This window comes from Pristis pectinata, chromosome 9 (genome assembly GCF_009764475.1).
Source record: "Pristis pectinata isolate sPriPec2 chromosome 9, sPriPec2.1.pri, whole genome shotgun sequence".
Classification (NCBI taxonomy): Eukaryota; Metazoa; Chordata; class Chondrichthyes; order Rhinopristiformes; family Pristidae; genus Pristis; species Pristis pectinata.
Window position 1 is genome coordinate 67,647,933 of NC_067413.1, and position 13,032 is coordinate 67,660,964.

Genomic DNA, 13,032 nt, shown 5'->3' on the forward strand with positions numbered 1-13,032 from the left:
GGTTTTGCCACAAGTATCTAATAGGTTTTCTGATTGGACTATTGTTAGCTAAGGAGTACCTCTTATCTCAGGTATAAAATGTGTCATTTTTTGTTAATCACTCTCTTGCCTCGATCTCTCTCTTGCTTACCTTGCTCTCTCTTTTGCCTCATCTTGCTCTCTCTCTCTCTTGCCTCTTGCTCTCTCTCTTGCTCTCTCTCTTGCCTCTTGCTCTCTCTCTTGCCTCTTGCTCTCTTGCTTATCATGCTCTCTCTCTCTTGCCTCTTGCTCTCTCTCTTGCTCTCTCTCTTGCCTCTTGCTCTCTCTCTTGCCTCTTGCTCTCTTGCTTATCATGCTCTCTCTCTCTTGCCTCTATCTCTCTCTTGCTCTCTTCCCCCAGCCCTAGCTCATTGTTAGTTCCTTTGTCTTGGCTCATCTCCTAGTAGTCTGGTTTCCTCCCACATTCCAAAGACGTACGGGTTAGGAAGTTGTGGGCATACTATGTTGGTGCTGGAAACGTGGTGACACTTGCAGACTGCCCCCAAAACACTCTATGCAAGAGAAGTATTTCACTGTGTATTTCGATGTACATGTGACTAATAAAAATATCTTCTCTTATCTTATTAGTGCCATGTGCTCTGTGACTGTTTCTTTGTTTTAAACTTTTCCAATGAAACTTTGTGAAGCAGCAAGTTGTTTTCAACGCATTCTTGGACTCCTGAAAGAACCCGTGGATTCAAAAATAACCGGATCTGACAGGCACCTTGTCAAATGTCTTCTGAAAATCCAAATACACGACATTTACAGCTTCCCCTTTATCAACTCTGCTTGTTACATCCTCAAAGAACTCTAGAAAATTTGTCAAACATGATTTGCCTTTCGTAAAATCATGCTGACGATTTGCTTACATTAAGCTTTCCTAAATGACAAGCTACTTTTTCTTAGTGAATCTAAGAGGCCTATCATTACCGGCTTTTTTGTCTTCCTCCCTTCTTGAACATTGGAATCACATTTGAGGTTTTCTAGTCCGCTGGTACCTTCCCAGTGAGTTTTGAAAAATCTCAACCAATAGCTCTACTATCTCTGCAGCTGCTTTATTTAAACCCTCAGGTGCAGGTTAATAGGACATGGCAACTTGACAGCCTTTGGTCCCAATGGTGTTTCTAATACCTTGTCCTTATGATTAAGATTGTTGTAAGTTCATCCATAGTGTTTGAAACTGGCCTATCACAAATCTTTGGGAATCCTTTGTCTCCAACCTGAAATGTTAACTCTGTTTCTCTTTCTATAAACGGAATCCTGTGTATATACAGCACTTAGTTTTTATTTCAGATTTTCAGCATCTGAAGTTTTTACATTTTTGAATAGAGTTCAAGGCCCTTTGCAAATGCATAATGACCATTGGAATCAATAAGGTCTAAGTGGTTCAGATATTTCTTGAAGACTATGATTGAGAGTCATGGCACAGAGAGAACCTTGAACAGAGTGCTAAAATCAGGATCAGAGTGGGAAGGAGTTAATGAATCTGATTTAGTTTAGCATTTAGGATTTAACATCAATGTAAATTTGTGGTACCTTTTTACAATAGCCATTGTTAACATCTATGGCATTAATGTGTGAGTAGCTACCTGAATAGGTGGTAATTGGTGTCAGCAGGGTGTGATTCAGTTCTGGGATACTTTGAGTGTGACTTAAAATTTGAAGTAAAGAGGATTGCTCAAATGCAGAAATAATTTGAATGGATTGCAGTCTTAACAGTGCTAAAACTGATCATTTAATCAGTGTGGGAATTTTTGCAGAGGGGAAGGAGGTTTTAGTTTGTGGTGGTCAATGGAAGTTTTAGGAAGATTACTTAAATCTTTGTTGATGCAAGTGACTGAAGATGCTGTAATTTGGATCAAAACACAAACTGCTGGAGAAACTCAGCGAGCCGAGCAGCATCTGTGGAGGGAAAGGAATTGTCAATGTTTCAGGTCAAGACTCTGCATCAGGACTGAGAGTGGAGAAAGGGTAGCTGTTATAAAGAGGAGAGGGGGAGGGGTGAGACAGGGTCAGTCGGTGAGGAGAGGTGAGGGATGATGAGCAGATAGAGCCAGGTGAGAGAGTGGGAGAGGAGGAGTTGGGAAACAGAAGCAGGTAGGTGTTAGATGGAAATAAACAAGGGAAAAATAAGGGAGGCAGATGGACCCGGGTGGGGTAAGGGGAGGGTGAAGATCGAAACAGAGGCAAGAGAGTGATGAGTGGGGACACAAAGGCTTCGAGTGCTGGAATCTGAGAAGTAAGATGGAATAGACGGAGAGGGGATCTGGTGGGTGAAGTGTGTGTGGGCAATAAGTGGATGGAACTAGGAAGGGGAGGAGGACAAACGTGGGTGATGGGGTGCTGGGAGGTGGGGGAAAGGGAAGAAAAATGGGCAGACCAGGAAAGAACTGGAAGGAGAGACAGTGGGCAACACAGGAGATGGTACTGATTAATGCAAGTTTCTTTAAAAAAAGATTGCAACAATCTGGAAAATTAATTATCTACTAATTAACTTATAAAAGATAAACAATTGAAAATAAGATATGGGTAATTTAATTAGAAGAACAGGTTAATAATGTGTATCTACAAGGACAAGATATAAGACAATGAAAGACAGTTGAGACTAATTGACTCCTGTTCCTGTGCCACCTAGGGACATCAGGGTATATTCTCAGGGATCAAGCCTTTTGGAGTCAACACTGAGCATAAGGAAGGCTGAAGGATTGAACCCATCACCCCACCAACAGAGTTTAGGGAAGTAAATAAGTAGTCACCCAAACAGCAGGAAATGCAAGAATCTTAAACATGCGCTGCTTGCAAACTGATGCTCAGTATTAGAGACTGGTGGGGTGATAAGACCTTGAAGGTCCACACTCCGGAGCATCATACCATAGGACAAGGGATTGCTCATGAAGATGCTGTGAGGTGTGGAGATGTAGTAGTCAAGGAGGTTTGCATAATTAGGTGCAGGCAGGTGTTTCTGTAACTATCAACATAAGTCCCCGATGCCAGGGCACAGGATATCAGAGAGTGCACAGAATATTCTGCAACAAGGCAGACGCAAAGCCTAAAGTAATGATTCACATTGCAACCATTAACATGGGGGCAGGGGGGTGGAGGGGAAAGTTTAATGGCTGACAGCTGGAGATTCAGAAGTTCCAGTTTTAAAAAGCAGAATTGTAATCTCTAGATTACTCCCAGAGTCATGTGGCAGGAAGAGGTAGGAAAGTCAGGTGGATTAATGTGCAGCTGGGGACATAGTGCCCAAGGAGAGTCATAGAAATTCATGTAATTATACAGCATGGAAACAGGCCCTTCAGCCCATCGAGTCTGCACCAACTACAGACCACTCATTTATACCAATCCTACATTAATCTAATTTTTTATTCTTCCCACATTCTCATCAACCTCCCCCCCAGATTCTACCACTCACCTATATTCTAGTTGCCACTTAGCCTACCAACCTGCATGTCTTTAGGATGTGGGAGGGAACTGGAGCACTCAGAGGAAACCCACATGGTCACAGGGAGACAAACTCCACCCAGACAGCACCCAAGGTCAGGATTGAACAGGTCTCTGGCGCTGTGAGGCAGCAACCCTACCAGCTGTGGCACTGTGCCGCCCTTTAGATTCAGATTCCTGGGATATTGGGACCATTTCTGTGGCAGGCAGATGGACGGGTTGCACCTTCATAGGAATATCAAGGGGAAATTTACTTGTTGGTTTGGTGAGTGTTTAAACTAATTTCTCAGGAAAGGAGTACTACATGTAATATTTGGAAAGGGGGATAAGGTGCACAGAGCATTGGAAGTGATAGACAGTGTTAGAATAAGAAACAGTATAATATCAGGTGAGTGGAAATTAAGAGATTACAAGAAAGTGAGAGACTTAGAGTGCATGTGTGTAAATGCATAAACTGTGGCAAATTGTTTGGTGAGTTACAGATGCAAATGAGAACCTTTTGTGGTGACTTAACAAGAAACGTTTCAACATAAGGGCAGGATTAGGTACTAAATATTGCTGCTTACCAAGTGTTTGAGAAAGGCTGAGAAGTGTGGGTGCCAGAATTGATTAGGAAGATATTATAGCGTGGGGAGAGAGAGACAGAGAGAAATCACAGACTGAATCCATCTAATTTGAGTTAAGAACTAAGAGAATATAAGAAACTAAATCAGGAGTAGGTCATTTGGCCCCTCATAAGATCATGACTGCTCTTTTACCTCAATGCCACCTTCCTGCACTAACCTTTTATCCCTTGATTCCCTTAATATCTAAAATTCCATTGATCTCAGTGCCTCCATAGCCCTCTGGAGAAGAGAATTCCAAAGAGTCACTATTCTCTGGGTGAAGAAATTTCTCATTGATTCTGTCCTTCAATCTCACTGTTATAAGACTATTGGACAAACATCTCGCAATGAGGAGCCGGACTCTTGACCTCACAGGGATTAAACTGAATCAATGATTGGTAGACTATAAACTATAATTAAACAATAGGGATCCTAGAACGAGAAGGACCAGGTACATCCTTAATACATATCTACAAGAGGGAAAGGTGAGGCAACATATCTGAGAGCTCCCTAGACGATGAAAGAGAGAATGTTGAAGCAGAAAAGGGAGTGTATGACACATCAGATTGATAAGAAAAGCACCCATCATTTCCTACGGCTAGAGGACATATATTTAAAGTGATTGACAGCAGATTGGGTGACATGAGAAAAATCTGTTTTACCCAGTGAGTTGTTATGATTTGGAGTGCACTGCCTGAAAGTGTGGTGGATGAATATTTGATTGTAGTTTACAAAATATTGGAGACTTGAAGGTAAAAGTCAGCAGAACCACGGAGAAGGAAAAGGAGGAATGGATTGACTAGATTGCTCTACAATGAACTGGACAGAATTAATGGATTCTGTTTTTCTGAGATTTCTTCACCATTAAAATAAGTTTTATGCTTCAGCCCAAATTTAAAACCCAAACATTGTTGGTTGGTGATGTGTCTCGATAGGGTGGAAGCAAGTACCATTCACTTTGTGCTGGAATAAGGATATGTGTGACATGGGAGAAATAAGGGGGAAAAACAGATTATGCAGAATTTAACAAGTTGTATTTTTTGAAGTATTTGGCCCATTTAGGTGTCTCCCTTATTGTTGCATACCTTAGAGTAGTCTGAATTACGTGCCTTTGATAATAAGTTCAAACGGGAAAGTCTGAAGAGCCAGGAACATCTCCTTCTTGATGTAAGCTTCCCTTTGCATTGCCATTGCTTTGGGAGGTGCCTGTGGCCTACAGCTGAGAAATGTAGAGGGGCAGCCACTGTAACTGGTGAACTAGTTTTATAATTTACACGAGGAGCTCTTTTTCCTGTGATTATTTTCCACTAGTGTGCTTACTGAGAGTTTCCTGGATATATCTCAGTGTAAAAATTAACTTGGCCTTGATGCAGCTGCTGATTTTTTTCTGCACCTCCATTTGGCAGGTTGTTGAACCTTACTTACTCTCTCCAGCTTGGAAGACAACCTGATTGAACATGGGCCTGTGCAGGTGTATAGGTGAAGCTTAGACAATTATCTGGCTCAAGAACTATCTTGACTTTTCTCCATGGAGGAAGTGCAGAGGTTTCATTTCCCAAGTGAACAACACTAATCCCACATTCTGTGAGAAGCTGGAAACTCCAGATTGATCAACAAGGACATGGCAATAATTGCCTCAGAAGTAACAATGAACTCATGATGGAACAACCACAGTCATCAAATTCACCCTGATCAGTTGGAACAAGGGTGCTCCCTTCCAGGCTGGAGAGAATGAGTGAAGTTCAACATTTGCAATGTTTAAAAGGCATTTGGACAGGTACTTGGATAGGAAAGGCCTAATGCACGGAAATCAGATGAGCTTAGAAAGGTGGGCTGAAAGAGTCTGTTTCTGTGCTGTACAATTCTATGATTCTAAGTTGCCTAGCAGGACGATGATCAGCAGAGCCAAAACAAAAATAGTGTAAGCATTGAGACGAGTCCAAGAACCTCCCAGCAAGTGCTGCGAGGAAACAATGAGCACAACAAGCAAAAAAATACTGCCTCAAATATAGTCCGTAATTTGGCATCCTTTTTGTATGATTTAAATATTGATTTCAATTTCTTTTGCAACTTAACAGTTTCCCAGTGCTTCACCACCAGACCTGGATCAAGCTTGCTGCAGGATTTCTTCTTTTCTCAAAATGCTTTTGGCGATGCTGCTCCTGAACCTTAAGAGCCAGCCCTGAGCCAAGAATGCCCTTAAAGAGAAATAAACATTATGAGATGCTGCGAAGAGAAAAGCAGTCAAGCAACATTCCATTTACTGAATTCATGTAAAAGGTGAAAATGCATTGAATAAAATCTGCTATATTCTTCCAAAGGTATAGCAACAATAGGAATTACAATACTAATTGTGTAGTAGTAAATATTATTGTGGTAAAATACTGGAAAGTTAATTGACAATTATCGGTTCATGAAATCAAAATGCAGATACTCAATGTTCTAGGGGTAGACCTTCATCTTCGCAGCAGGGTGTAGTAATCCAAAGAAGCAGATCAGAGTAGAATCTGCCCTGTTCCACTATCCAATTACTTGTGCAGCTCATCTAAACCTCAACTCTATTTACCCAATATTAAATTCACAGAGCAAAAGTCTATTTAGCTCAGTCTTAAATTTCAATTGACCCAGGCTCCATATCTTTAGGGGTGGTGGGGGGCAGGAGGGTTTTAGATTTCCAATTTGTGCATCCTAATTTCACTCCCGAATCAGCGGTAAAATAACATCATGTTCTTAATTCTTCCACCAGGGGAAATTGCACTTTCTTATCCATCTTACTGAATCCTTTCATGATGTGAAATGCTTCAATCAGATCACCCCTCAATTCTAAAGTCAAGGCGATTAGATATACAACCTAGACACAAGAAATTCTGCAGATGCCGGAATCTGAAGCAATACACAAAAAGTGCTGGAGGAACTCAGCAGGTCAGGCAGCATTTATGGAGGGAAATAAACAGTCGACATTTTGAGCTGAGACCCTTCATCAGGACTGGAAAGGAAGAGGGTAGAAGCCAGAATAAGACCCCTCTACATTATCAGTTTAAATTCCAGTATCATTCTGATGAATCTGCATTGCACCTAATTTGTAACCAAAGTTTCTTTGCAATATTACAGGTTGCAAAGCTGAGCACAGTATTACAAGTGGGTTCTGAACAAAGCTCTTGAAACCTAAAGTGTTACTTCCTCCCCTTATATTCAAGATGCCATGTGATAAAGACCCTCTTGTTTGTTTTTTGAATGATTTAATAGCCTTAATTTTTGAATGATTTGGGCTCCCAAACTACATTGTCTTTCTAAACTGCCTGGTATATTCCATATTAGGAATTAGGAATCTTTCGCTGGCCCTTCTTTGGTTCATGACAAATAACCTCTTTGTCACCCACATAGAACATAGAACATTACAGCACAGTACAGGCCGTTCAGCCCACGATGTTGTGCCTACATTTTATCCTGCTCTAATATCTACCTTACCCTTCCATCCCAAATGTTAACCCTTCCCTCCCATTTCTCTATCATTCATGTGGCTATCTAAGAGTCTCTTAAATGTCCCTAATGTATCTGCCCCCACAACCTCTGCTGGCAGTGCGTTCCACGCACCCACCACTCTTTGTGTAAAAAACTTACCTCTGACATCCCTCTTATACCATCCTCCAATCACCTTAAAATTATGCCCCTTTAAACCACATATGCCACATTAAACAACAGTCTGCCCACTCAGTAAAGCTGTTAATGTCCCTTTGCAATGTCCTGCTCCCATTTGCACTACTCACTGCCCCTCCTAATTTGTCAATACAGTAAACCAATAGGAAATCCAAAGGTCACATAAACATACATTTTGCATAAAAATAATGCACATTTTTACTAAAAAATCCTTCACCCACAAAACTGTCAGCAAAACATTCTTGTTGCTCTATTGTTGGATGACACCCTCTACCATAACAGTGTGATTTTCAAATTTCCCAGACAAGTCATTTTCAAACCACTGTGGATTAGATTTAGTGCTAATTGGAGCCAAATTCTCAGAAATTTAGTGTTACGAAACCCACAGGAAGCTTTATTCAACTGATTCAATGGATACTTTTAATTTCCAACAATCTTTTCCAAATATATGTTTCCTTCACAAGCGTTGTTGCACTGTGCAACATACCAATTTAAGGTGATGCCAACATGGTTTCCCAGCAACACAATTAACCTTTAACATACAACTGCTGGCACAATCGCCACAAAGAGGAAATGCAATATCAAGCAGCCACATACAGTCATCTAGCCCTGCTTCATCAAGAACAATTTGCCTCTTGTCACTGTTAGTTCTTGTAAAATAACAACATTGCCATAAATATTTTACAAAGATGGACAACATATTACATTTAATTAAGTTTTAAAATAATGTCCAATTTTTAGTTAATACCTCTGTTCACGCTGTGTAACATTTTTACATTCAGTACTGTCATTTTGTTCTTCTTCGGCAGTTCCTCAAGGTCGAGGATGACTATGACTCCAGTTCTGTGGTTCTGAGGTAGTGGATGTAGCCAATGTGGGACCCACAGATTTTGCCTCAGATGGGGTACGAGGTGCTTCACTGGGTGGCTGAGTAGCTTCTAACACTCTCACTGAGCTTCTGTGTGGTCCTGCTGAAAGGGACTCAAGGGTCTTAAAGCCATCCCGAATATGCCTTCTCCACTTTGAGCGGTCATGGGCCAGGGGTTCCCATGGGTTGCTGGGGATGTTATAAATTTTCATGGAGACTGTCAGGACATCATTCCTGGGAATAAAAGATTCTGACTATCTACCCTGCCTATGAAGCTTATAATTTTATATAGTTCTATCAGGTTCATCTCAGCCCCTGAAGCTCTAGAGAAAACAATGCAAGTTTGTCCAATCTCTCCTTATAGTTAATATTCTCTAATCCAGGCCACATCCTGGGGAAGCACATCTGCACCTTCTGCAAAGCCTCCACATCTTTTCTGTAGTGTGTGACCAAAACTGCACACAATACTCCATATGAGACCTGACCAAAGTTTTATACAACTGCAACATAACTTTCCGATTTTTATACTCAACACCTCAACTGATGTAGGCAAGTACTCCATATGCCTTATTTACCAACCTATCTACTTGTGTTGCCACTTTCAGGGAGCTATGGATTTGCATCCCAAGGTCCCTCTCTACATCAGTGGTTCTAAGGGTGCTGCCATTTACTGTATAGTTTCTTCTTAAATTTGGCCTCCCAAAGTGTGACACCTCACACTTGTCTGGATTAAACCCCATCTGCCATTTAACTGATTTATGTCATGCTGAATCCTTTGACAATCTTCCTCACTATCCATAACTCTGCCAATTTTCATGTCACCTGCAAACTCACTAATCAGCCAACCTACATTTCTGTGAAAATCATTAACATATATCACAAACCACAGACGTCCTAGCACTGATCCCTGTAGAACACAACTGGTCATAGACCTCCAGTCAGAATAACACCCCTCCACCTCTACCCTCTGTCTTCTATGGCCAAGCCAATTTTGAATCCAATCGACCAAGTCTCCATGGATCCCATGTGCCTTAATCTTCTGGATTAGCCTTCCACGATGGACCTTGTAGAAAGCTTTACTAAATTCCATATGTACAACACCTACTGCCCTACCTCTATCATCTTCATTACCTCCTCAAAAAGCTCAGTCAAGTTTGTAAGACATGACCTCCCCACACAAAACCATGCAGAATATTCCCTATAAATCTATGCTTTTCCAGATGCAAGTAGATTATATCCCTGAGAACCTTCTCCAATAATTTTCCTACCACTGACGTAAGGCTCATTGGCCTATAATTTCTTTGTTTGCCTCTACTACCCTTCTCTGTCAAGACCCCAGCAATCTCCTCTCTTGCCTCTCTCAATAAAGTGGGATAGGTCTCATCTAGCCCTGCGGGGATATCCACCATAATGCTCTTCACGAGACCCAACACTTCCTCCCTCTTGATATCAACTTTCCTTGGAATATGAGCATAGCCCTCCCTGATCTCGCTGTCCACCATGTCCTTCTCCTGTATGAATACTGATGCAAAGTATCCATTTAGTACATTGCCCTCCGGTTTCAGGCATACGTTTCCTCCTTTGTTCTTGAGTGGTCCTACACTCTCCCTAGTTACCTTTTTGTTTTTAATGTATGTATAAAATACCTTGAGATTCTCTTTAATCCTACTCACTAAGGACATTTTATGGCCCCTTTTAGCCCTCCTGATTCCCTGTTTAAATTCCTTCCCGCTTCCTTTGTACGCCTCAAAAGCCCTGTCGGATTTCAGCTTCCCAAACCTTACATTTGCTTTCTTTTACTTTTTGACTAAATTTTCAACCTCTTGTCATCCAAGGTTCCCGAAGCTTGCCATGCTTGTCTTTCTTCCTCACGGGAACATATTGGTCCTGATTTCTGACCAGCCGGCCTTTAAACGACTTCCAATGTCAGATGTGGACCTACCCAGTAACAATCTACTCTCCCCAGCTCCTGCCTAACATACTTGTAATTAGCCTTTTCCCAATTTGGCACATTCCCCTAAGGTCCAGGCTTATCCTTATCCATAACTATTCTCACTGTTCCTAAAATGCTCTCCCATCAAAGCACTGATCACCTGGCCAGACTCATTTCCCAATACAAGGTCTAGAATGGCCCCTTCCCTGGTTGGATTATCTACATATTGTGTCAAGAAACCCTCCTGGATGCATATAACAAATTCTGCCCCACCTACGACTCTGGCACTAAGTGTATCCCAGTCAATATTGAGGAAATCAAGGTCACCCACTACAATTTCCCTGCTGCTTTCACATCTTTCCATAATCTACCTCCATGTCTATTCCTCTTTTTCCCACTGGCCATTGGGAGGCCTATAGTATTATTCCATCAAAGAGATTGCACCTTTCTTGTTCCTGAGCTCTACCCATATTTCCTCACTGGATGAGCCCTCCAGGATGTCCTGTCTAAGTGCTGCTGTGACATTCTCTTTGATCAGTAGTGCAACTCCCCCACCTCTTTTACACCCCTATCACGTTTGAAACATCTGAATCCTGGAATATTGAACTACCAGTCCTGCCGTTCTCTCAACCAAATCTCTGTAATAGCTACAACATTGAAGTTTCATGTACCAATATAGGCCCTAAGTTCATCTGCCTTACCCTTAATTCTCCTTGCATTGAAGCCCATCAGCCTCACCGTACTCACTAACCTGGCTCTGCCTGTCCTTCCTTTCAGACCTCAACTTTCCCCTCATCCCTCCACCTGCTGACTTACTACTCTGGTTCCCATCCCCCTGCCATACCAGTTTAAACCTTCCAGAGTAGCACTATCAAACCTTCCTGTGAGGATATTGGTGCCCCCTTAGTTTAGGTGCAACCTATCCTTCTTGTACAGGTCCCACCTGCCCTCGAAGAGAGCCCAATGATCCATGTACCTGAAACCTTCCCTCCTGCATCAGCTCCTTGGCCATGCACTGTCTCCTATTTCTTGCCTCACTAGCATGTGGCACAGGGAGTAATCCTGAGATTATAACCATAGAGGTCCTTCTTTTTAACTTACTGCTTAACTCCCTGAATTCTCTTAGCAGGATCTCTTCTCTCTTCCTGCCTATGTTGTTAGTACCAATACGGACCACAACCTCACCCTCCCCTTTCAGGATGTCCTGAGTCTGCGTAGAGACGTCCTTGAACTTGGCACTAGGGAGGCAACACACTGTCCTGAAGCTTCACTTGCAGCTTCAGAAACACCCATCTGTGCCCCTGACTAAAGAGTCCCCTTTAACTATTGCTCGCCTAGTCCTTGACCTACCCTGCTGTACAACAGAGCCAGTCATGGTGCCACTGATCTGGCTGCTGCTGTCATTCCCCACCCGCCACCCCCAGCCCCCCACGACTGAATTCAAAGTGTTTGTGAGGGGAACAGACACAGGAGAATCCTGCAGTACCTGCCTCCCCCTCCTATAACACTCTCTGTCTCCTGTATGCTCCACAGTGAGTTCAACTGTCGCTCCAACCAATCCATGTGGTCTGAGAGGAGCTGCAACTGGATATATGAACTCTTCCTGATCTCCCACACCTCACAAGAGAATTGTTTCTTTTGTCTAACTGGTAACATCTTGCCATTACACCATTAGAGTGGTTTAAGAGTATGGTGACATGACCTGCCCATCAGAGCTGACAGCACTAAAGAATCCGCATGTGTCATAGTTATCAATCAGCTGCTGGACTGCCTGCACACTCTCCTTCCACCATCTGCTCTTTAGCCTTCAGATGCTGGTAGAGCTGTTTCATCTTCCTTGAGGTAAAGTGGAGTATCCAATCCAGGAACACGTTATGTTTGAACTTAATCAGCTTCTGGATTTTCTAGTCATTCTCATCAAACCAAACATGAAGTTTCTAGTGAGGAACTCCAGAATCTCTTCACAGGTGCTAATTATGAGGGAATTTCAGGACAGATCAGATGCTGTAGACTCTGCGGCTCTTGTTGGTTGGGAGTCATTGGGTTACCTGTGTGGTGATGTCTTAGCAGAGATATCTTTTGGGGTTCTTGAGAAACATTGAGCATTGTTTTCCTTGCAGCCATTAATGTGGAGCAAGGCTGATAGAGATCAAGTGGATAAGGCAGTGGTCATTCCAACAGTCAGTGGTATCTGTTGTGGTGCATCTTAACATCTCTCACTGGGACGGTAACATCATCTAACATTTGCTATTGAGCCAGGGAACTATATTCCAGTAAGCCTAACATCAGTGGTGGGAAAATTACTAGAGAGGATTCTGAGGGACAGGATTTACCAGCATTTGGAAGGGCAAGGAATGATTAGGAATCATTAGCATGGATTTGTGTGTTGGAAATCATGTCTCACACATCTGATTGCTTTATTTTGAGGAGGTGACAAAGTGGATTGATGAGGGCAGGTTGGTAAACATTGGCTACATGGACTTTAGCAAGGTCTTTAACAAGGTCCC

The 13,032-nt window shown here is 42.3% G+C and overlaps 1 protein-coding gene across 2 annotated transcripts in view; it reads right to left on the reverse strand.

The window, feature by feature from the left end:
• The window catches only part of kcnq3 (potassium voltage-gated channel, KQT-like subfamily, member 3), a 304,277-nt gene that overhangs the window by 64,008 nt on the left and 227,237 nt on the right, over positions 1-13,032 (reverse strand). For both annotated transcript variants that reach the window (XM_052023991.1, XM_052023990.1), the window contains one exon: positions 6,170-6,265. In XM_052023991.1, the coding sequence (XP_051879951.1) occupies positions 6,170-6,265 (96 nt within the window). The remainder of the gene's footprint in view (positions 1-6,169; positions 6,266-13,032) is intronic.